Source organism: Ambystoma mexicanum, chromosome 12 (genome assembly GCF_040938575.1).
Source record: "Ambystoma mexicanum isolate Mex_15411 chromosome 12, UKY_AmexF1_1, whole genome shotgun sequence".
In the NCBI taxonomy this organism is placed as follows: domain Eukaryota; kingdom Metazoa; phylum Chordata; class Amphibia; order Caudata; family Ambystomatidae; genus Ambystoma; species Ambystoma mexicanum.
In genome coordinates, this window is record NC_090936.1 from 571,363,481 (window position 1) to 571,389,885 (window position 26,405).

Genomic DNA, 26,405 nt, shown 5'->3' on the forward strand with positions numbered 1-26,405 from the left:
AGGTAGGGGCCACCAATAGTGATAGGGAAAGTTAGGAGTTCTAATTTTTCCATTAATAAAACCATGTGAAACATGTCCTCAGAGTTCCTACGTCCTCCTTCCAATTTGCCACAATAGCCAGGTCTCCACCCTAAGCGAGGCAAGAGTAGAGTCCCCTCAGTTCCACAGGATGCCGGCACGGACATGTGATTGGACTAGAAAGATCTAAACAAGCAATGGACAGAACCTGCTGGGGGCGAGCAATCATAGAGCCCTGGAAGCTCCGTAGAAAGGTTTAGTGAAAATGCACACTAGATTTAGATGAATCAAACACCTTTAGAAACATTTCACAGGTTCATCATGTATTGTGAGAAAATACAAATCTTCACTGAAGTTCTTTGTTAATGTTTCTGCAAGGATATTCCCACAAGCGAATAACTAGGCTCACTGGCAATATTCAACATTTTCATATCGCTAGGACATATCTTCAGTACTTCTAGCATGTTTGGGTCAACGAGAGATCGGGGACAAAGATGCGTTTGAACTCAAAGAGCGTCTCAGACTAAAAGAAAAATGAAATTCACTGCTCTGCAGGCGCAGGCTTCGATCAGCTGATCAGAGAGCGAACCCACAAAGAGGCGTTTGCTGGGAGCTACGCGTGGTCTCGTTGTGCGTGGTCTCGTTGTCGCTGCGTTTGAGAGCAATCTCTTCATCCACCATTAGACATTAAAAGAGAAGCAGCCTGGCTTCTGCCAATGCCCTTTGCCTCCTCTATTTTTCTGCTTGTGGCTTTGTTGCTTTTAACATTGAGCCTGTTGGAGGGCTGACTGATATTTCATCCAATGGCAAGGGGTTGGTTTTAGATTTCCCTTATGCATTGCCTTGCTGAGACCCTTGTCTCTCTGCAAACTCTGAGAAACATATCGGAAAAAGAAAATGCATGGAATATGTAAAATATTCAGACTCTCTCTAGTAGTTGTCATTTTTGACCCTACCTAGAAGGCTGTGTTGCGGCCCTGTATGCAGATTTTGGCAGTTCCGAGAGGGTGCATTTTGAGTGTTCATCTGTGCTTTTAAAAATATTTTATATATATTTTAATCACTGTGTCCACAAGTTTTGTCCCATTACATTTCTATTAGACCGATAACCATTGATGTGGCCGTAAAGATGTTTTGGGCTTCAACTCACATGATCCCTAGCACGCCCAGTCAGTGGTGAAGGAGTATGGGATTTGTAGTTGGAAACATCTGGAGGGTCACATAATGAGAAACTGATATGTTGCCCTATATTTGACCCCCACTGCATTCTATTGAGCGTCTCTACGATCGGTTTAAAATCCCTGGCCAATCCCTGGTCCAGCCCATGATATATGAGGATGGTATGCTAGGAGGACTGCCACTTTAAGACAGCCCCTCTGCAATAGTGTTTAAATGGTGCATCAAGAGTTGTATGGGCTGTGCTTTCAGGCTTACTGTGATGGCATAAACCGGGATATCAGCATTTTCACCTGGGGTCAAGTGGAGTTCACTCTGAAACACTGTAGACACATTTGGAGAGTAAAATGGTAGGGTTCTCATGGCAGGTTGCCTCATCAGGTTGTGCTATGAAAAGAAATGCTTTCTACATTATGAATCGATTTTTAAAAAGTGACAAATCACGCAGGGATATTGCAACCAGTTAAGCAATCTGTGACTGTCTCCAGAGCTCTGGTTCTCTCTAGGCTGGACTACTGCAACAGCCTCTTTCTAAATCTTCCTGCCTCTACTCTCTGCCCTCTGCAACTCTTCCAAAACAGGACTGCAAGACTTGTCCTTGGTCCTCAAGCCCAGGGATCATATCTCTCCAGGACTGAGGACTGAAATCTCTGCACTGGCTCCCAGTGGCAGTGAGTATTAAGTTCAAAACCCTCTGCATTGTCCACACGGCATTCTGGGGCCTGGGGCCTCAATACCTTCAAAACTCTTCCTAAATATCTTCCTTCTCGAGCTCTTCGCTCATCTGTCTCCAACTCCCTCAGGGTCAGTCGCTTCTCCAAGCAACAAGTTGGTGTTAGATCTCTTTCTTCGGCTGAGGCCTCCCTCTGGAACAGCCTTCCTGCCTCTCAGAAACTTGAGGAGAACCATCTCCAGTTCCGGAAACACCTCAAGACCTTCCTCTTTGCTTCTGCTCTCTCGCCTCCTCTCTCTTGCTGATCTCCTGGCTGAAACTGTACTGGTTACCTGGCTACCCTCTGTTCTCGGGCCCGGGTGCTCTCCTTGCCAGTTGCACTCCTGCACTGCCCCCCCTGGCAACCCTTGCACTCAGGGACTGTCTCTGTATCCCTACAGCCCCCTACCTGCAGATGACACCTGATGTCTGCACTTACCCTTGCACTTGCCACCAGCTGGCCCCACTTATTTATTGTCTTATTTATTTAGTGTTATCTATGCACTGCACTGCCCCTTCGCCCTTTCCCCCCGCACTTATCCCCTCTCCCCTCCTTCCCTGCACTTGCGCGATCTCAATTTCACCTGGCTTAGTAAGGTCGTTGTCTCCGTTTTCCCTCTGTTCCCCCTCCCTTGCCTCGTTGCGCCTTGAAACACTTGTGTATAGGCGCGTTATAAATGCCATATCATATCATGAAGGAGCAACCAATAAAATAAGGACCACTGTACAGCAGAAGAGCGAGCGACATTGCTTTTTGTTCATGTGGCTGTGCTTTTACACCCAGGTGGGAGGAGATGCGAGAGGGTCACTCGGGAAGACATTGTTCCAAATGTGAAAAGGGGCTGGCACAAGTTTCAGATTGCCTTTTATTATTAATTTTTTGTTTTACTTCACTGCGATTACGACAGCAGTAGAAGCCCAATTACAAAAATTAGGGATTTCAATTTGGTGGATTTTGTAGCCTTCTTTGATGTAAATTACCCGGCTTGGCCTTCATGGGTGCAAAGAGGGGCTGAGGGAGAAGAGGTCAAGAGGTGGGGGTCAAAAAATGCCCCCCCACTTGTGCTAAAAATGAAAGTATAAACATAAAATTAAAGAAATAACGCTGTAACCACATTTTGCCAGTAGCGTCTTGATCCAACACCACAGCATGAACGCCTCTGGGTGCGGCTCCTCACCTGATGTGGAAGATATCCGCCGTGAAGTTCTGGCCTAGCACTACAGTGGCTGTGAAGACTTCACCAGAGAGCACTGCGCGATCCGGGACGCGCACCACCACATTCCTGTCGATGCGGACTTCCTGGCGGCGAGGCACCTCTGTCAGTTTCATCTCCACGGAGCCAACGTAAGCAAGGCGCTCCTGGGGCCCCTCACTCCTCGGTGGTCCTCCACGACGGACACGCTGGTGGGGGATCCCCTTCCGGCCACACTCGCCTTTCTTTCCAGTCACTTGGGAGATAGTGTAGTACATCTCTGCGCTCTCCAGGACACCAGTGGGCACCTCTGCCGTTACCTTGCGACGTCCAGTGGTAGTTGGCTGCACGGTCGAGAACCAGCGCTGGGGGAACTCCAACTCCACCACACAAACTCCAAGAGGGGCCTGTGGTAACAAAGAGGAAGAGAATGAATGGCACGTAGTTCTAAAGAGACACGCTCTGCACAAACAGAAGTACACCCCTCTCTGCGAGATGAGGTCTCAATATACATGTATGCAATGCAAACATACAAAATCCATGTTTGTACCTACTCGGATATACAAGATAATGCAGTTGCATATGTACACAGTACGAATTTACACAGGATCCATGCATGTGTTATACACGTATGCTAGATCAGAGAATCTATGTGCATAATTAAAAAGCAATGCTTGTGGAAGTACAGATACACAAGATCAGTGTAGGTGCGTGCATACAATATCACCATCTTTGTACACACAAAAGATCAATGTATGTTGATTCATACAATCTATGTGCAAACATCACCACACAAGGCAAAGCATGCAAGTAAATAGAGGATGAATAAAAGATACCCTTGCATGATCAAAGCCTACTATAAATACACATTCAAGAACAGAGACAGAAGATCAACGTGCACCCATACAAAAACAATGCATGTACCTACATGCATGCACAATATCAGTGAGTAAACATACATGAATAATGCATGTTCGTGCGTACATTCAATTCAATATCAATAAAGACCCGCACAAACCCAAGATCAATGCACATGCACTCACACGAGATCAACGTCTTTACGTCCATAAACAAGATCATTGCATGCATGGGCAGACATGCTGCTGGTATCAACACACAAACGGCTCTGCAAATCAGGCCTAAGATTGAACTGCGGTGACCTTCCTTTGTGTGAAAGAAAGGGGGTAGGGAAGTTGGCCTCCTGTTCATTTAGTTTGGGGTGTTTTTCCCTGCCTTGTGTAATCTACTAATCGGAGTCACTCAAACAAAGTCTCCTCTCAGGGTGCCCTTATGTGAAAAGAGAAGTCAGTCTCCCAGATTCATTCCCTTCTGTACTAATCTTTTGCACTCCACTCCAACAATCATTATCCCAGTCTAACCGGGGGCAAAGAGGAAAAGCAGCCCCGGCAAATCAAGCCTGAAGCCAGGTGGTCTGCAACCTTTTGGGGGAGGGGGAATGGGAGGGGTTCACCTATTGTGCACTTAGTGAGAGAAGCATTAGGTCCACCCATCTATTCAATGCAGAGCTCCTCCAAACATGTGTGTTGACCTGGAAGAAGATAACGACTCAGAATAAAAAGGGGCAAAATCATTTCACAGGCCCATCAACCCCATAGTGGTTACTTCCATCCTGCCCCTCTCCACCCTGGAGGGTCCTCCCAACCCCAGAACAAGGCAGGGAACCGCCATGAAGAAAGTAGTGTTGTGTTGTGTTGGTGAGCAAATGGACCTTTCGGCTGCATTCCTTCCCCTCACTCACCTGGATGCGGCAGGCGCTCATGATAGAGCGTGTCTGGTGGAAGGCCTGCAAAGTGATGCATGGCAGGTCCCGCCTGTCAGACAGCCAGTCCTTCCCCATGAGATGGAAGAGCACTCGAGCGTAGGGGTCTGAAGGCGACACCGAGCCCTCTACCAGCACCGCCCGCACACTCCATTGCACTGGCACCCCGGTGAGGGTCAACAGGTCACTGGGAACCTCCTGAAAACAGAAAAGAAGAGGCCATTTACCCAACTCAGGTGGGTAGAGAATCAAAGGGACAGGAGAGATGAGAGCGAGGGTAAAAGAATGAGAGAAGAGGCAAGCAACAATGCGAGAGCACAGACAAGCAATACTAAGAGAAATATGCACCAGTAGGTAAGGATAAGGGGTGAAAAGCATAATCTATCACTTCACTAATGTACCATTGATTTATAGAGATTGGGAAACACAGCTCTGCAAGCAAGAGGGAGGAATTACAATGGAGCAAAGGCCAGAGAGACATGGAAATAAAGGAAGTTGAGGGAAAGCGAGAGGAGGGAATAAAAGACAAAGGGGTAAGACCAAGATGAGAGACTGAGGCAGAGCTGTTCAGTGTAGAAAAATGCACATTCAAATCCATTCCCTGTGCCCTGGCGCTATGCCAGATGTCCAGTGTGCCTCATTTTACATGGTCTAGCACTGCTCCTGCATGTCTCTGGCGCATCACCCCTCAGAGCCGCTGCTTGTGCCCTTGTGATGGCTCTAGTTCCTTATCCCTTGGATCCATTCCCTGTGCAGTGGCGCTATGCCCAGATGTCCCTAGTGCCTCCTCACCCCTCTGACCCACTCCACATACCTTGGCACTGCTCCATCAGGTCTAGCATGTCAACCTTAAAACCAGTGCACCTTCCCTTGCAATGCGCCTCCATGTCCCTGGATCCTCACCCTCCGATTCACGCCACGTGCTCCAGCAATGTTCCACATGTCTCCATGGCATAACCCCCTCAGAGCCACTGCTTGCGTCCTTGTGATGCGCCTTCATGTTTCTAGTTCCTTATCCCTTCGTTCCATTCCTCGTGTCTTGGCACTACTCCCACAGGTCTCTAGTGCATCACCCCTCAAAATCATTGCACGTGCCCTCCTAATACACCTTCATGCGCTTATTCCTTATCCGTTGGCACTGCTCCAACATATCTAGGGCATCACCTCCAAGAAACATGCTGATGTGGCATTAGGAGGAGTACCCTCAGGGGTCTGCAACCTTCGGTTCTCCAGATCTTTAGGACTACAACTTCCATCAAAGTCAATGATGTGAGATGGTAAAAGTCGTAGTCCAAAGCATCTGGAAAAACAAAGGTTGCAGACCACTCCTCTACCAGAAAGAACATCAGTCAGAGGAACACGGGCGTGTAAATGCTTGGAAAAGGTCAGTGTGGACGCAGTGAGGCCAGGCCGTGCTGCATGGGATCGGGAATGGCTGGCAGGGAGCAGCTCCTCAGTTGCAATGAGGTTGAGACCAGAACCCAGTGGCATGCCTGCGGGTACTCGGAGAAGGAGAGAGCAGGAAGCATGGGAGGGATGCAAACGGCTGGCGCCAAGCAAAGCCACCAGTGTGTTCTCATGGGGAGACCGAAAACTGACACCAGACCGATGAGGAGAGACGAGGAGAAAATATAATTTACAAAACTGGGTCAGAGGCGAGACCCATGTAAGAGTTAGGTACTCAGCTTTGCTCCAGCCATGGAAAGGTCATGTTATCCTGTGCTTTCTCTTCACGAAAATGCATACATTTAGGACAGCTTGCTCCCACCACCGCCACCCAGCTAGCGCCTGCCACCCAGCTTGCTCTCGCCACCTGCACCCAACTTGCTGCCATCACCTGCACCCAGGTTGCTGCCGCCACCTGCACCCCGCTTGCTCCCGCCACCTGCACCCCGCTTGCTCCCGCCACTGGGCATCCAAAAAGCTCCTGCCAGCTTTATCCAAAATGTGCCTGCTACTTGTATCCAAAAGGCTCCTGCTACCATATGTTACTTGGCAACATTTTGCACATTTTTCTGGCTAACATTTTTGTGTTGCCCATGTCTGGCTTGGTACTGCTACCAACTTGTTCCTGGTGCCTTCATCAAACGTGTTCCTGCTTGCCTGGTGCCTGCAAGTTTTTACCGGTTAGATAAACTACGAGTTTCTTTCGCCAGGTCCCTGACTAAAGTCCTGTGTCTACAGTATAGAAATCACTACAGGTGTCCTGATGGAGAACGGCCATGGGGCTTGTGGTGTTTCACCTGCCTGGCATAGAAAACATATCGGCATGAACACCAGAGGCTTCCCATCCTTTATCGGTCAGAAGGATTCATTTCAGTCGGTGCCATTGTCCGGTGCCTCCATGTACCCATCAGGAAGACGCACATGCATAGGTCCCTCGGATCCCCCAGCACTCAGATGTATACATTATGAACATGGCCAGGATCTACTGCCTCCCATTCCTCACCGGTCAGATGCCGCCATACAGATGCTATGGAGCAGGTGCCCTGATCCACCACCAGTCCATAGATGCAACCATGTAGGTACCAATATCCGGCTGCTAATCACGTATCCCTCCGTATGCTACATCCCAATGGGTGCCACGACGAGGTGACACGGGTGTCTCATGTGTCAGCTAGACAAATCACACATGTGCCATGCCAAGTTCTGCAAAAATCCATAAGGGTGCCCTGATCAGTGCCTTCGATCACTTGCCTTCTGAGCAGACAAGTCCCCGATGGCCTAACAGATGCCTGGGAAATGGTTAACTTATGGGAAGAAGGGACCTGGCTATAGGAGCCCTTATGATGCTTCTAATTCTTGGTTTTCTGAGCAGGGAGTGCTCCATTGCATCTCCAATTGGATGCAGGCAAGACCTTGTTTGCAAGGCAAAGAAACGCCAATAGTGGCTATAACCAACAATCGGCATAGACTTACCTGCAAGGCTGTGTAATCGCCATATGTGGCCCTGACAACAGGGGCACTGGCGGCACGGCCAGTAAGGAGGAAAGTCTCTGTGCGGGAAGTCAGGGATGCATTGCCATGAAGGTATCGTCCAGTCTGCTGTAGGCGGAAGTACTCTGGAGCATCGGTCACCTCGAGAGAAGCCGGGAGGAAGACCCGATCCACCAGCTCCACTTCACAAGTCACTGCAAGAGAGAGTAGGGGTCAAGCGATGCCACAAAAACCACGTTCCCACCAGTAACAGTTACACAAGCTGCAGGCAACTCAAGAATTAAAACATGGTGCTTTTCTGTGGAACACCAAGCATGCAAACTAAGCCGGATCCCCTCCTGTGGATTTACCATGCAGGAGCATGGCAAATCCCACTCAGGGATAGGGCAGGAGTGTTGTGTGACAACCTAAGCACTCGCCACTGTTGCTAGCCGTCCCTCTGGGTATGGCTGAAAGAGGGGTGGGCCGCGGGGCTGCCATGCACTGCCTGCGACACACTGCAGTCATGTCGACCTCTCCTGCAACATTGGCTCATAAAAGTTGCTGCACCCAAAATGACGCAATTTGAGGCAAAGTAGGACTGCAAATCCCATCTAGGCTGCCCTTATCCAGGGCCACACTAGATGGTCCACCCCTATCCCTTATCCAGGCCCATACTAAATGTTCCACCCCTATCCCTTATCCAGGGCCACACTAGATGGTCCGCCCCTATCGCTTATCCAGGGCCACAACAGATGGTCCGCCCCTATCCCTTATCCAGGGCCACACTAGATGTTCCACTCCTATCCCTTATCCAGGGCCACACTAGATGGTCCACCCCTATCCCTTATCCAGGGCCACAATAGATGTTCCGCCCCTATCCCTTATCCAGGGCCACACTAGATGTTCCGCCCCTATCCCTTATCCAGGGCCACAATAGATGGTCTTCCCCTATCCCTTATCCAGGGCCACACTAGATGGTCCGCCCCATCCCTTATCCAGGGCCACACTAGATGGTCCACCCCTATCCCTTATCCAGGGCCATACTAGATGTTCCACCCCTATCCCTTATCCAGGGACACACTAGATTTCCACTCCTATCCCTTATCCAGGGCCACATTAGATCTTCCACTCATATCTCTTATCCAGGGCCACACTAGATGGTCCTCCCTTATCCAGGGTCACACTAGATTTCCACTCCTATCCCTTATCCAGGGCCACACTAGATGTTTCACTCCTATCCCTTATCCAGGACCACACTAGATGGTCCACCCCTATCCCTTATCCAGGGCCACACTAGATGGTCCACCCCTATCCCTTATCCAGGGCCACACTAGATGGTCCAATCCTATCCCTTATCCAGGGCCACACTAGATGGTCTACCCCTATCCCTTATCCAGGGCCACACTAGATGTTCCACTCCTATCCCTTATCCAGGGCCACACTAGATGTTCCACTCCTATCCCTTAACCAGGGCCACACTAGATGGTCCACCCCTATTCAGCAAAGTCCCTCAGATGTTGAAGGTGAAACAAATATTTCGGTTGGGTTTTATCCACAAGAGAAGGACTGAAAGTTATGTTACTCTGCCCTATACAGCACAACTTCTACAGTTCTGTTAAAATCTCAGGCCGCTTCACGTTCGGCAAGAGAAAAACAGTGAGGTACGGGTCAGACTTGTAGGAGCAGAAGCAGGGCAAGATTGGTTGCTGAAATGTTCATGTGTGCAGATCAGTAAAAGGAAGGGCTCTGTGGTGTGCATGTTTTAGACACGTTGCAAGTTGTCTAGGAAAGTGGTTAATGTGCTCTCTGCGTTGTTAATGTACATTATGTGGTGGTCTGGGGTGTCTAGAGCTTAGAAGGTTTTGTTGGCGCATCTGTGGTTGGTTAGTGTGGTGGTTAGGGAAATTTAGTGTAGCGACATAGGTCTTTGAGTGGTGAACTTAGCATTGTGTTAGCCTTTGTTTCAGTGTTGGACTTGTTGGTTGACGGGTAGGTGGGATGATTTTAAGGTAGTTGGTGTTTGTGGTCTTAATTTGTCCAGCAAACCACCCATCAACTCCAGGCACCTTTTTGGCTTTGGAAACAATAGGGTCCATTGTTGTTTTTTTATACCAAGCACATCTTGGGCTTTTATTATTTTCATTAAAATTGTCTAATCCCATCATTGTTCAGGAAAAAGCATTTCCATTTACAATTCTGCTTCAGGTCTGTAATCCCAGTCCAGAAAGAACACCCTTCTCTGGAAGAAGCAACAACGTAATGAACTCGTCCTTGAGGGGCGGGCCACGGCTTTCTGTACTTTTGTGTCAAGCACATACTCGATACAGGATCCCTTTTCGGAGGGAAGAAACACGTTGTCACAAATGAAGGGCCACCTGATGTTGTATGTGGGGTTGGTCAGGAGCGTGCTGGAGTTCGGAGTTCAGCTGCAGTGCAGTTATAGTAGGACTCAGCTTAATGTGTTGGATGGTGTCCAGGCAAAGGCAATGAGAATTGTGACTGGGACTGTTCGGTCATCCACCACAGACGCCGTGCAAGTGTTGGCAGGGATGTTGCCAATGGATTTGAGAAGGGAAGAGCTGAGTGCTAGGTATTGGCTGCGTTGCAAGTTCCTCAGTGTGTGGCATCCTGTGAAGAAGTGTCTGGAGGTTAATTGGATGCATGCTTATAAGAGTGCGAGTTGGGAGAGGAAAGGGGGGACTTTTGGATTCCATGCGGACAGGCTGGTGAAAAGTTTGGGGGTGGAGGTGTTGTGTATGGTGGAAGATGTGGATAGGGTTGTAGGACCGATTTGGATGCAGCATGATCCAATTGTTTGTTTGGATCTGGCCAAGGGGGTGACCAAGAAGGGTAGTGATAGAGGGGTGATTAAGAGATTGGCGGTGCAGTATGGAGGGTAAAGTTGGCGCTCAAGTATATACGGATGGTTCCAGGAATCCGGAGAGTAACAGGGTTGGTATTGCTTGCTATTTTCAGGCAGATGAGGAGTTCTGGGTGGCTAGGTTGTCGGATGATGTATCCATCTGCACGGCTGAATTAATGGCTATTAATATGGTGTTGCTTCAGATTATAGGGAACAGTTGGCTAGGCTGGTGGGGTTTGTGGATTCGATGAGTGCGTTGTTGGCTATCAAGGAGGAGAATTGTGATAGGAGAGATACAGTTGTGCTCATTAGACAGCGATTAGAGGAGTGTGTTGCATGGGGTACCGTGGTGGAGTTGTCTTGGGTTCCCAGTCATTGTGGGGTCTTGGGTAATGAGTTGGTAGATCGGGCTGTGTATGGGGCCACGTTGCGGGGGGGGGGAGGTGGATGTGAAAGTTCCATTGAGTGTGGCTGAGATACAGGGGATGGGGCGTGGAAAAAGTATGGATATGTGGCAGGATCAATGGGATAGGAGTTCAAAGAGACGGCAGTTGTATGCAGGGAAGTGTGGGTTTGGGCGTTTGAGGGGGGGTAGAGTTGACACGAAGAGAGGAAACTATTTTGAATCGCCTTAGGGTGGGTCATGCAGGGTTGGCGGGATGTAAGTGTTTGATGGGTAGAGTTACATCAGCAGCGTGTGAGGCTTGCGGGTGCCCAGAGACTGTGCCTCATTATATGTTGGATTGTGTGAAGTTTGATGTTCAGCGGGAATTACTCATTCCGGATGAGTGGCATTGGGGTAATTGTACAGGGGTTATCTGATCTGTTCAGTTGGAAAAGACGGGTGGTGAATGAACAGTATAGGTTCCTGCTTCAGTTTGTGCGGAGGAGGAGGAGAAGGAGAAGGAGAAGGAGAAGAACCGCCTGTGCTCGCTACTCAGCTCAGTCCCAAATGAAGGGCCATGTAACATTCTCTTGTGGCTCAAATCATCCCAGGATAACCAGATTCACCACAGGTTGGACTGATCATCCCCCACCAGATGTGCCCAATTCATAAAGGATTTGTGAAGCTTTAGATCTAACGTTTATCCAGCCATCTGCAGTGTATCGTAGGCGTGAGCCCTTCCTTTGTTACTTTGCCTGCTTTCTACGGTAAAAAACTAGAAGAAATATAACGAGGCCAAAAAGACCGCAAAATGTTTTTTGCACTTGTTTTAATAATGTTAGGGGGGACCCCAAAGCCCCTCCCCTACCTTAGTTTATACGCTAACCCCACCCCCATCCTTTTTTATATATGAAAGAGCAAAAATCCCACACAAAAAACTCGACGTTTTCAGACTCGTTTTCTGATTAAGGGTGTTTAGGCATTACCTCTCTGCCTTCCTATGATTGCTGGGGTCAAGGTTCAAGAACGGTTCTGCCTTTTGGGGAGATTTTATAACTCGTGGTTAAGTTATTATTTCTTAAAGAGGAGAACATACGGAAGTCGAGGTGTGCACGGGAGGGCAAGGCAGCGAGTACAGAACGAAAGGATGTGCTGGTAAATACACCTCACACGCCAAGCACTGTCATTGGCTGGTGCACCTCCCAAGGTGGATTGCACAGGGGCAACGGGCTGGCCTTGGAAGCAACACGACACGGAGCAACACAGGTTCGATCCAGGGTCATAGCATATCAAGATACACATTTAAAATGCTAAAATAGCAATATTACCTCCAACGTGTGTCAAGAGGTTAGGTCCTGGAAAAGAAAGGGCAATTACAGTTAAGAGATAACTTCGGTACAAGAAACAAAATGGCAGCAAGCTGCATGCAAGCAGTGAAAGCTGAAGGGTGGACCCTCCCTCGCTGCACCAAAATCTGTGCTTTAGGTCACTAGGATTTAGTGGGTTTTTACTGTAGGGGCCTTACCGCCTAGTGGATTAGTAATTGCCACAATACCCAAAAGTTGGCAATTTAGCCAACTCCAGAACCAAATAAAAGCCATTGATGCTTGACCCATGATTAATGATGGCATTAAACCCTAAAAATAAAAAACAGGCAAGAGACCGAGCACAAATTGTAAAACGTCCTTTTTTCGAACTGACCCGATTCTTGATGTGCAGCGTACATGTACTCGGTGTGGTGAATCTCAGTGCAGCGATCGCTACAAGAGACTCATCGAGGACTACCTTACAGCGATAGCAGCGCGGCCAGCTCAGCGACAACAGTGGCACAGCTCACGGCATGTGGAGGAACAACGGGACATTCGCCCCTCAATATGCCTGCGCTGTAACAACGGGAGCCAGGATGGCGACGTGCTCTGCTGTGAGGGATGAACTGGACGAGACCCCCTGAGTTGAGAGGAGCTGCAGGACCTCAGAGGAAAGGCCCTAGCCTTTTCCTTCAGCAGCGCTAGCACAAGTCCTGGATTTTTTGAACACCATAGAGCATATGTGAGGACCCGGTTTAAAATCCCCACAGAGGAACCTAGGGAACTGTAGGGGGTACTTAAATTAATCAAATTAAAAAAAACGGAGCCCCAAGGAGCACACATAATATTTAAAAGAATCCCAGAATAAAAGAATAAATAAAGGAAATCAAGAACGTGAAATCATGATTGAAACAACAGAAGTCCAATTGGCCAATCAGGAGAGAGAGTGCTTAAGAAGAGGACCAGAGTGGAAACACCCTGCCAACCAATCCTATAAGCAGGGCTTTCCTCCAATCAGCAGCCAACAGGATGAGTCTGGCTATAAAAGCAGAGCCTGCTCATTCTGCAATGGTCTCATTCACAGATAGGTTCCCTGTACTTCTCTCCATACGCTGGTGAAGGGAAGAGCAGCTGTATCCTAAGGGAGGAGATGCTACCTGGGTGAAGGAGTCTGGCAGCACTGCCTGCCTGGAGGAAACTGATTGAACCAGGGGGAAGAAGGGGAGTACCCCTGCAGTCTGCCTAAGCCTAAAACGTGGGAGAACTGACCTGCCTGGGAAGAGGCTAGGGCAATCATTCCATGAGACCTTAGTAGAGAGACAGGGACAGAACAAAGTCCCCTGAAGAGGAGAGTATTAAAAGCCAAGTCCCCTGGAGAGGGCCAAAGGCCAAGTCCCCTGAAGAGGAGAGGGTCAAAAGCCAAGTGTCCTGAAAAGGAAAGGGTCAAAGTAAAGAGAGAGGAAAAGAGCCACGAAGTAAGATGTGAGAATACCCCATAGAGGGGGAAAGAGAAACTCAGAAGCCCAGCTGGAGGATGGGGCAGCATACTAAACAACCAAGAGAAAGCGAGAGATTGTCAGATCGATGTATCAGCCAAAGCTTTAAGATACAGAACCAAAGGACAAGACCCCGCTGATCCCACGCCTAAGAGATCCTGCATCTGGAAGGCAACTACAGGTTCCAGTTTTTTTTCGCATAAGCGGCCCTGTTGCTTGTATACCCGAGGAGGCCGGGAAGAAGGCCTCCCTGAATTGGACTTTTTTAGGAAAGGACATTAAGGTAGACATTGTTCCCCTCCAACACTTTTTACAATTCTCCACTTTAAGTTACTTTCCTCATTTTACTTAGCCATTCTGACAACAAACTCTTTTGGGAATTTTGGATTTGGGAAAACTTTATATTAAGTTGAGGATTAGCTGCGACATGTGAATTTACATTAAAGGAATGGTTCGGTCAAAATTTTTTATTGCCCCTACGGGTCGGCCATGTGTTTTTAAGCCTAAGTCGCTCGATTTTAGAAAAATTTCCTATGGACCTTACCCGAGTTTTCGTCCATTAAACGCACGCGAAAACAGGCATCAGGGAGCTGCCATTTTGTGATAATCCTATCATTTCCCCCCCATCGCCCTGGCTGACCTGCTTTTGCGGCACTAAATCTGAGCCTGTCATCAGCAGACGCGTACTGCCCATTTCACAAAGCCAAAGCACGTCTCATGTCAACATTCGCTGCGCTTCAGCTAATGACGTGTCACCATGGAAATGTCAGGACACCTCTTTCCTCAATAAATATAAACAGACCGTTTCACAACACACAGCAGCAGATTTCCGATTCTATTCCTCTCTCTGTGCTACTTTGAGTATTATGTGACTCGTTTCTGTGCTCTGGTCAGCTACCTTCGTTGCTTGTAGCCCGTGTGAACAGATACCAGTACCACCGCTATCAATTATTTTAGTTTGTGTAACACACAATGGATACAATAATGCCCTACATGTACGAGCCCGAGTATACCGAGGAGGAACTACTGGAAAGGGAAACACGCGAAAACGATGGGTCCTCGGACGGCAGTTGGGAGGATGATTCAACAGCTGAAGAGCCTGGACCTAGTCGCATGGACGGTGTTTCCACCAGGTGCACATGCAATCGGTGCGACCTAATGCCAACTGAGGACGAGAACTGCTGCTGCTGTGAAAACTCGGGATGCGTGGCCTACATTTCGGAAGGCGAGCCACGACCGCAATGCATCACCGAGCTGCCAGACTTCAGGGCAGCCTGCCTCACACGGTCCATGTTGAGGATAATGATGGTGCTTATGCACGAACTTCGCGCAACTGTTCGTCCTCGTAATCAGAGTAACGAGTAAGTATGCTCTGCTTGTGATGCCACTCCTATTTCATGGTCTTCTACGATATCCAAAATTACATATAAATATCATTGTAACGCATGAAAGTCATTCAATAGTGTGCAGTGTCGAGATAGCATTTGTCCGAGCACAATGACATTAGTTACAAGAATTGTCATTGACAACAAACGTTTATTAAACTTATCTTGGTCATTTAAAAACAGTTTGTTTCATTCCTTTTCACAGGTGGTACAGGCTGGTGGCCCATCGTTCCTTTACATGGTGGCTTCACGGGAGGCTTGGACACCGCTTTCGAAGAGTGATACCCGCCTGTGCCGTTTGTGCCATAAGAGAAACGTTCCCGAGTGACAGCGGTCAGTACAGGGGATTTTCTCTCGCTGTGCTGCAACCTGAACTGTACAATGTGTAAAGTTTTGTATTTTTGTGTCATCAAAATAAGCTACAAAATAAAACACCACATATATTTTAACAACGGTTGTTTCGATTTTGTAAATCAATCAAGTGTGTCTCCATTCAAGGATGGACGTCAGACACCTGTGCTCAGAATGGGTGAAGTTCAGGTCGCTGTGAAGCGGGGTGGTCACTATCTAAGCTAACATAATATATTATCAATAATGCATGCACTAAATAACACTTGTTCAAAGTCGTTCAGTCAGTTATGTCTCTATAAAAGTCACACATATCAATACTATCAATTAACATTGGATTATACAGGCCTTAGGTCAAGGGTCTTGACCACTATAATACACTGTTTGAAGTGTGGGTCTGTGCTCACAAGAATCTCTGATATGTGGCATTTGTTATTGATAGGCAACAATATATTGCAGTAGGGGTCTAATGTTAGTTGGGGATCTGCTAGGTGGGCATCATGGCGTGGTCAGTGGTCTGGCACATGAAGAGAATACCTTGCAGGGACACAGGGTTAGAATGGCAGTAACTTTCCACTGGCGAGGGTGCGTGGGCAAGGACACATTTGTGGAGATAAACGAGCCATGTGCTTGGTTCAGGCCGGTTCACATGCAGGACCGTGATCTCAGAGAGTGATGTGTTACATTTATTAGCTGTTGCAAATACCTCTGGAGTTTTCCAGTCAGAGTGGGAACGAGGCTGTGGGCCATGTGCTCTGCGCGCTGTACTATCGCAGTGAGGCCTGGTCACCAAAATGGAGTGGAAAGGGGGTACAAAAATGGGTGCCCCGTGTCCTGCTCAGTGTTCCCATCTACGCGAATGTCATGCAAAGTTAACATCACATAAGGGCAAGTGGCGAACCCACTACTGGAGGCACTTGGTACGAGTTTCTACTGAGAAGTAAAGGATGAGAGGGGCCTGATGGCCCCTCGCTCCCACACACTTGCCTGCACACCAAAAGGCGGTTCGCACCCGGGGATGAGCGCTGGCATGGGGGGCTGTGACGGGTGCAAACGGCCAAGGTGCCAAACAGCATGTACACTTCAAAAGGTATCCCACGCCCAGGGGCCATCGCTCACATGGCCTCCTCAGACCCAGTGTCTCCAGGCAGGCCTCCCCTGAGGCAGACCGCCCCCCTGCAATAAACATAAGTGTGTCTCCATTCAGCAGTCTTCCTGTGCCTTATCTGCACGCTCCAGGCCCATCCATCCCACCCACTCTATCAAAGGCGCTTCGCACCCGGGGATGAGCGCTGGCATGGGGGGCTGTGACGGGCGCAAACGGCCAAGGTGCCAAACAGCATGTACACTTCAAAAGGTATCCCACGCCCAGGGGCCATCGCTCAAATGGCCTCCTCAGACCCAGTGTCTCCAGGCAGGCCTCCCCTGAGGCAGGCCGCCCCCCTGCAATAAACATAATACCACGACATACACACGTCATTCATTCACAAACACACCCCCGTTTCTAATACTTTATAAACCACTTGATATGTCTCATGAGAACATCTTTGTGCTTTGCAAGTCAACTCCTGAACCTTCTACCTGAGAAGCACTGAGATCTATGCTAATCTGCTCGTCACCGTGCTATCTGTGACCGCTTCGAGCAAACTCGTCAGTGTGCTACCTGTGGCCATCTACCTGTTCTCCTGCAACATACTGCTCAGCCTGCTGAATCCAACTGTTTGTTGGTCAAGGTAAGGCCATGTATCCTAGTAATATTTTGCTCATTTTTACATTTCAATCTATTTGCTATTAGAGTACCCAATAGAGCTATGGTCATTGGTCTCATTGCTATTGACTTGAGTTTCAATTGTTATGCTATCAATAGATATATTTATTTTCATCTGTGTCAATTGTCATCGAATTGCATCCTTTGGGGGTCCAGTCTATAATGTAAGCATGGTTCCTTTTCGTGCAAGACAGAACATCCAAGGGACGAGTCACATGTTCAGAGTTTAGTCACATAATTTAAAACATTTCTGTAAGTTATGCAAATACTAAGCCGCACATGATGAACTGGTATAGTTCTGGCAACCAAAACAAACCTTGCATTGAGCATGGTATGGTTCATTTACTTCATGACATTTTTATTCATCAAGGTTTTATAATCTTCTTGACATTTACTTTTCAGAATTTTCAACAATGCCTGCCTGTTCGATTAGCGGTTGCCCTTCGAAGACCCATGCTAAATCTGAAGGCACTACAATGCATGTATTCCCGAAAACTATTGATCGAATAAGAGAATGGGTCAGACATTGCGGATATCCACTGGATGAGCTGGAAAGTAGAGTCCAACAAGTCTTTGAGGACAAGAGGGGTGATCGATACCGCATCTGCAGCCGGCACTTTCCCCTCGAACATGTACACCACATCTTGGGTAACAAAGAAGAATAAACGGCGATCGACATGAAAATTGCTCGCAAATGCTATTCCCACTCTATTCGTCCACAATCCGCCACTGATGAGTCAAGTGTCAGTTTTTAGCTTTAGACCTTGCGGTAGTGTGTAGGTAGCCGAATGGATTCATTGATATTTTAGGTATTGTTTCCAATTTGTAATACTTTCGACATTGATATGAGTGTATAGCTTTTTGAATAATGACATTTATCAATATATTATTTTTAGATTTCATAATGCACAAACGAAATCTATATATGGGCACAGGGAACTGTGCTATTTTGCGCATTACTCAAGTATTCTGTCTCCTTACATGGCAATTTTAAATATTGGCATTTCATTATCAAACAATAATTTACCTTTACAACTTCTTGACTATCCCTTGAATCTGAAGCAAGAACATTCTACTTCCGTCACGTGCTCGCAGTTATCAACCACTTCTAGCGCATATCAGGTAATCATACTTGGCTATTCCGCTACAGACTTGTTTTATGCATGTCAAGTAATGTATCGTGTGATTATTTTACCAATTGTTTGGTTAGTGCTTTCCAATTGATATACACCTTAGTTGTCGTCCCCTGGTGTTTGTTTTCAGTTATAATTAGTGTTATCCATACTAATGCAAGTACTGTCTTTCAGGGAGATGCTGAAGCGTCCCCCACATTGACAACAGCCCTAGATGTTCTTCAGCAGCACGAGGTACGGATACTGACAGCTCAACTGACCGTGATCATCAGGACTGGAACACTTGTCGTTTGATTGTTCTACACCATGTTTCATTTGTGGTTAGCCGTTGATATGTACCTGTGCGGTCGACCCCAAACGTGTGTTGCGTTTTCAATATTGTAATCCTTACTAATGCAAATACTATGTTTCAGGCAGTTGTTGAATCGTCAACCCACGCACTTGATGCAGAGCCTGACATTCAAGTAATTCCGGCGGAAGCGGGACCATGTGGATACGAATCGGCGCAACTGCTTTCAGAAGTGCGCACCACATTGACAACAGCCCTAGATATTCTTCAGCAGCATGAGGTATGGATACTGACAGCTCCATCGAGCGTGATCATATAACGTGATTCCATTTGCTATACTTTCTTCCCTATTAATGCAAGTACTGTGTTTCAGGGAGATGATGGAGCTTCCACTACAATTACAAGATCCCATTTAGATAATGCAGATGTAAAGAAATCGGAGAAATCAGTCGATTAAATCTGATCATTTTTAAATATTCCTTGATTCTTTTAGACAATGCAACATTTGTGGTTTTCTCTTTATATGTACCTGTGCCGTTGACCCCAAGTGTGTGTTATGTTTACGATATTGAAAACCATACTAACGCAAGTACTGTACGCAAGAGTTGCTGATGCCTCCTCTTCAATACAATCATTCGTGGCAGTCCATGTAGAGCCAGAGGTACGGATACTGACAGCTCCATCGAACTAGGTCATCAGAGCTCGAATAATTGTCGTTTGATTGTTCCACACAATGTTCAAATCGTGTTTGGCTATTGAGATGTACATGTGTGTTCGTCCTCACGTGCGTTTTATGCTAACAATATTTTGATACATGGTAATGAAAATACTATGTTTCAGGGAGTCGATAGAGCCTCATTCCGTGCCGTCTATGCGGATACAGAAAATATAGTCGTTGCAGCGCAAGAGGAAGAGGAGACATGTGGATACGTATCGGAGCAACAGCGTGCAGATGTTGATGGTCGAGTCAAAAAAGTTGCAAAGAAAAGAAACAAAAATAAGGTTAGTTACAAACAGTTCATAACTTTAGAATTTTTTTTATGCTGGGGACTATTTTATGTTTTTTTTCCAGTCAATTGTACTATACTTTATCTTGTGTTTAAACTGAACATCCCTTTTCCAATCTGTCCTCTAGTTTCCCGTGGGTCTACGAACTATACATACACAGACAGTGAAGCGAATGAGAGCTGTTGCTTGCCAGACCATTTACACTAAGGAGGAACTATTAATTCAGACGCGGCATGTTGAGACTCGGGATGCTCATGTCCAATGGCCAGAACATGAAATTAACGTGTCCGGAGAATCCAGTAAAGTTGTATTGGACCATTGCTACAGTACGACCGCACCGCCGCAACAACATGATACTGGATGTATTGAAGATAGCTCTGAAGTAGTCGCAGATCAATTCACACAATCTACACCCGCCAAAAAATTACCACCAAAAAAAGCTGTCGGCATTGTTGTGTTCTCCCATCAATGTTGAGGTAGCAGATGTTGAAATGACAGAGAATGAACCAGCAGCAGCATTCACTGACGCATCAGAACTTGATAGCAGCGATATTTCTTTCAAATGTGGTGATATGTCCTCAACGTCACAGGCCGAAACAACTTTGACGCAGGATGACAGTCTAATGAAAGAGGGCAAATACATAGTATTCGACAGTTGTTTGATGGATATTATAAGTATGCTGAAATGTGGGCATTCCGTCAGAGGGAAAAGTATGTGGGAAGCCATTGATTCATGTGACTCATCAAAAACAAGGCAGTAACGTCATAATACATGCCGCCTGTAGATTACATCATACGTTCTCATGGTCTGCACAACCGATGCTGGGGAAACTGCCAGCAGGCAATCTACTGTGTGCAGCTGCATCACTTTTAGTGGCTCCAGTTTTAGAAAGTTAGAGTCTTTCTTTCAGTTTGTGGGACTCCATTTCATTTAAAAAACGCAGTACTACAAATACCAACATGATTATCTGTTTCCGGCCATTAGTGATGCTTGGAACATTGAACAATTGTCTCTAGCAAGTACATTCGAAGGCAAACGATTCAGGCTAGCTGGCGATGGACAGTGCAACAGCCCTGGATTTTCTGCCAAGTACTGCACCTACCACTTTCAGGACATGGATAGTAAGAAAATGGTGAGTTTGGTGGTCGTGCAGGTAACACAATGTACATCCTCAGTGGCCATGGAGAAACTAGGATTTATAAAATCAGTGGAATATCTACAATCGAGGGGAATGCACATCGACCTCATAGCCACGGACAGACACGTTTCAATTGCCAAGACAATGAGAGAGCAGTTCCCACATATTATCAATTTGACATATGGCATCTTGCTAAATCAATCAATAAGAAAATCTCGGCTGCAGGGAAAAAAAAAAGGTTTGGAAAGTATTTCAGAGTGGTCCCAGTCTATCAGCAACCATCTTTGGTGGAGCTCCAAAACTTGTGAAGGGTCAGTGGAAATACTACTTGAAAAATGGCGGTCACTGATGCACCACTGTACCAACGTGCACCGCTGGTCAGAAAACCTACATTTCCACCAATGTGAACATGGCCCTTTATCCCCAGTGGAGGCACGGAAGAAGTGGTTGAATCCATCTTCACCGACACACAAAGCCATTGAGAAGATTGTTTGATAAAACTCTATCAAGAGATTTGAGGGGACTGACAGAATTCTGTCACACAGGAGGTTTGGAGGTGTTCCACAATATGTGCCAAAAGTACAGGCCAAAGCGCTTGCATTTCAGTATACAGGGCATGAGACATAGGACTCTACTTGCCGTCTTGGCCCATAACAAGAATCTCGGCCGTGAACAATCTAGGACTAAGGGTAATGTAAGGATGCCTCGCTACACTAAGGCCTTTTCAAAAAGAAGTAAGCAATGGGTGATCAAACCAGTCTATGAGGAAATGGAGTTGACTTTGTCAAAAGCCTTATTGTTGCTGTATTAGAGAAGCACAGATATGGAATTTTGAACGTTTCTGTGCAGAGCACTGATCCATTGCCACCCAACATTGCCACTGTGCCATGTCCACCCAAATGAGAGCTGGTTGTGAAGTACAAATCCCGGTTTAACTAATTGTAATACAATTGTCTTTTTGTAAATACATTTTAATTGTACAGTGTGCATACAAAATACGCTAACCCTAACCCCTACCTTCACCATCCTGGGTGCCGAACTACCTGGGTGTCATCTTTGAACTCTCTCTCTATTCACCTCATATTACTGACCTTGTCTATATGTGTATGTATATATTTTTGTTGATGTAACTAATTTTCGCAATCTCTGATAAATGCTGGGCACTGTTAACCAAGGGGAGGCTTGCGTATTGCAAATAATAAAACAAACAAACAATAAATCTCACTTTCAACTCAACTCCTCGGGTACTTTATACTTTCCCTGACCTTCCCCAAAAAATTAAAAGTCTCAATAGTTATTGTTCTTTGGGGCTTCAAAGCTCGCAGACAACGAGGACAAAATTGGGGGCCTTAGAACCCGCCAAGCGAGCCGTTGCAGATGGGAGAGAAGCCAGTTCGCATTTGCACATTGAGGCGCACTACATAGATGGATTTGAAACTTCAAGCTCTCACAGATGGCTTTAATACGGGATGTTGCAAAGAAAGAATGTATGCTCATTTCTAGTGAAGGTCAGCGGCTTTGATTTTCAGCTCGCGCCCTGAAGAGGCCCACAACTCGCACTGGCAGTATAAGGTTCTATTGTTTTTTGACCTGGAGAGACAGGGACCATGCAGAAAGAACTTCTTTTGAAGGTGGGGGGGGGGTTGGGGAGTGCAATAACGTAAGAGACGATAAGGCAGAAAATTCTTAAACTAGACCGAGTTTCATGTTAGTTCAGTATACGAAAAATCGTTGTCAAGAGCACAGTGGGATTTACGGACTGCATTACGCAGAGACACAATGGAAATTGCAAATATAATGTAAGTAACTCTTTAGACGCTTTCATACCGGAATGAAAAATTAATGAATGGATGCATGAATAAATGAATGAAGAGCTTTGAAAACGTTTGTGGGATCGTCCTTGTAGTGGGCACATGGGCATGCAGGTCCACATTCCACACGCATGTAGACAAAAAGTTGTTTCCCATTGTGTACTAACCTCGATTTATTTTGTTAGTTTTCGCATTGATTTTAGAGCCAAACATACTCCATTGCACTATCCTTGAAAGCAAATAGTTTCAGCTCGGCCGTAATAAATAAAATTAATAATATTAATAAAGATCGTCTGGCGAGACTAATTATACATTTTATGTTTTCAAAACAGGTATATACTTCCCTTTTGCCACTGCCACCAGTTTCAGACACCGGCAGACGGTTTCTTCAGCCGCCAGCTGCAGCTTAATGTAAACAACTGCACCATTCTGATGATCTTATGGGACGATCGCCAAGGGCCCATATGCCCTTATGCAGTACTAGCGGCTAGAAGCAACATATCAACCTTTACGCTGGCCTAGTGCCTACTTGATGGAACAGCCTTGCGGTTCAACGTGCGACAAAAGTGCTTCTTTGAACGAAAACCAACACCCTGTGTACCATAAAGGAACAGCGCGTGACTCACGATAAAATTTTATGGATTTGCGGATAGAGATGAAAGAAAATAAATGACTTTCGGAGTTCATATGGCAATTGCTGAATATTCTATAAACATTTAATGTCAAATAAATGTACTTTACCAAATTTACTGTGTTGCTGTTTGATTTTAAAGTACAGTTTCATATTCCGAATTGTGGCGCGCTGTGTTGTGAGCTGATCTGTGTTGGTTTCCGGATTCTGTGTGAAGTCGCGTAGAAGACGACTGGGCGTGTTTGCCTACGCAGCACAGTAACGTCACAGAGAGAGGCGGGGAATATGAATGTTTTGATAATGTCAGGCTCAGGGGCGGGGGATATGATTTAGTGCTGCAAAAGCAGGTCAGCCAGGGCGATGGGGGAAATGATAGGATCATTACAAAATGGCAGCTCTCTGGTGCCTGTTTTCGTGTGCATTTAATGGACGTAAACTCGGGTAAGGTCCATAGGAAACTTTTCTAAAATCGAGCGACTTAGGCTTAAAAACACATGGCCGACCCGTAGGGGCAATAAAACATTTTGACCGAACCATTCCTTTAAGGTTTTTAGTACTTTGGGCACATTTTTGACTGCAAAGGGTGAAGTGGTTTGTCTTATTCACATAGAGATGGACTTCTTAACCATTTAGGTTGGAACACTTTGCTTTATTCCTCAAATCCTGTTTTGTCTTACGCTTGCTTAATAAAGAGTTTTCTTTGAATAAAACAAAGTCTGTGACCTTCTGTTCGCCATGTAGTCACACCACGTCACATCGGCTAACGGCTCAGATCTGAATGTGGATACGTTTTAGGTGAAATGTTGTGGATGAGATGCCTCGCTTCAGCCCACCCCGGCTTCAAGGCCAAGGCTTTAGCAATGCCATGCAGCTTTCAGGCACTCGGGAAAAGGATATCCGGGATATGGGTTGCTGCCTGCCTCTCAGCTCTATCTTGTGAAGGAAGCTCCCTCCCAGCGCCTTTGATAAGATGGACCCTGCTGAGTGTGAGGTGGCTCCGGTGAACGGCATCACTCTGCAAGAGAAGAGGTGGGGGTAGGGGCTGCTATCACATGCCCCGGAATTCACACCATTGGCCTGCTGTTTCTATGTTATGGCTAAGTTGTACCATTATGGCAGTGGCTGGCAAATGTCTATCCCGTCCCAACACAAAAAACAAACCTGCTGGCTTTGTCAAGGCCCGTTACTTTCTTCATGGATATAACATCCATATGGACATGAAATCCTGGGATGAAAGTAGGGAGAGGCCTGTGAGCCCTACACAAATCTAAAGTAGAGGATCTGGGGAGGATAGGAGAAGGGGAGGGGAGGGATGGTGTGGGGGTGAGGGGGTAGTAGCCCTTTGCTAAAAGAATCTACCACCCCAGATGATTTAATTGACGTATGGTTGTGCTCTCCTAAAGCCACCACAGTGAGGCTTCTGGGGTGTTCAGAGGCCCTGCCGATCGTGGCCCCGGTTATCTCAGAGTACCAGATTAGTTACCACATGAACAGGGAGGGGGTGGGGTAGGAGGGGTGAAGAGTCTGACAATATCTGGGTGCTGGGGACATGAGGCGGGGAAGGGGATGGGGGGAGGAAGGGGATTAAAATAAATATTTATTGGTGCTGAAAATCTTCCCTCCTCTCAGCTTGCCCCTTATCTTTACCTGTGTCCTGCACCTTTATGTCTTAAATGTTGCTTGCACTAACATACAAAACAAACACACAACATCATGTAATCCTATGACCATCCAGTCTAAGGTTGCATATCTGAGATCAAAATGTCTACTTGCATTTAGGGGGGCCTTTTTATAAAGGGAATGTGCAAACGAAAGGCCTTAAAGCAAGGACTATGTGGTTTACAGATTCCCTTTACACTCCAGGGGATTTTCCACTCATTTGAAGGAGTCGGGCAGGAAAGTAATGTAGGATTTCTGCTATGCATTCTTCTTAAAACGCCTCCTGGATTTACACCTGCATGAGATTTTCATGCCGGCATGAAACAAATGGATTCCGGAGGAATCACCCTGCATTTAGCTTTTGCTAAATGCAGGCACATTCTATGGGAATACATTGCAAACTGTGTCTGGAGTGCAATCTGCAGGTGGCATTTACAATTCTTTACAAAACGCAGAGCAACATTAAAAGGCAATTTTGCTGGTTTGTACTCCTTAGTTTTGCACTCCATACTGTAAAGATTGAAAATGACATACAGGGCACCCACCAGCACACACAGTTGGTGGTTCTCTATATGCAATGTGCACTTTTTACAAAATTACCACATTAGTATCTTTTGGTATGACAACTCCAAGCCCATACCAAACTGCTGGAGACCACAAGCAACCCTAGACACGTATTAAACCGTTCATGTTGGGGTTGCTTGTGGTCTCGGGCAGACAGGGTGTGTCCTAGCAGGTCAGCCTGGACGTGCCCCTTTTGTGGGTTGGACCACAACGGATTTTCTTATGGTCTTTTCCCCCAGGGACGTCATTTCACCACAATGCCAGGGGTAGCGAAGTGACATCACATGAACCTTGACCTCTAGTGACATCACAGGAAGTGATGTCATTTGACCCCACCCTGAAGTGACATCACGGGAAGCGATGGAACACAACCATTTACCCCTTGACAAAACAGGAAGTGACATCACATAGCATTGTTTCCAAGTACACTATGAAAAATATGGTTACGTATCACTGGAAAGTGATACACATTTCATACAGGAATGGATCACCATATGCATCGGCACAAAAAAACATGCTATAACTGTAACTTGCGAAAATTAAAATATATAGTCCAAAATGGATGCTTATTCTACTCTAAATGCTTTTTGGAGGATTTTGTCTGCATTGTGAAGATGAGGTGTTTAAGAATAGACTAAATCAGTGACTCACCCCCTAAAGTGTGCCTGAAATAAACGTTTAATGAGTCTAGCAATTATTGTATGGAATTCCAGAAAGACATGGCATTGGCCACAACCCAGGAGCTTCAATTTCTTTAAAAAAAATAGATGTTTTTCTTTTTTAGCAGTAGGAAGGGAGACCACAGGGGTAGCAAGGCAGAC

The 26,405-nt window shown here is 46.5% G+C and overlaps 1 protein-coding gene across 1 annotated transcript in view; it reads right to left on the minus strand.

Annotated features, from left to right (window-relative positions):
• The window catches only part of TMEM132A (transmembrane protein 132A), a 238,667-nt gene that overhangs the window by 105,478 nt on the left and 106,784 nt on the right, over nucleotides 1-26,405 (minus strand). Inside the window, exons 2-4 of the mRNA XM_069628889.1 lie at nucleotides 7,799-8,010; nucleotides 4,859-5,077; nucleotides 3,085-3,506 (exon numbers count right to left, since the gene is read on the minus strand). Coding sequence (XP_069484990.1) covers nucleotides 3,085-3,506; nucleotides 4,859-5,077; nucleotides 7,799-8,010 — 853 coding nt within the window. The remainder of the gene's footprint in view (nucleotides 1-3,084; nucleotides 3,507-4,858; nucleotides 5,078-7,798; nucleotides 8,011-26,405) is intronic.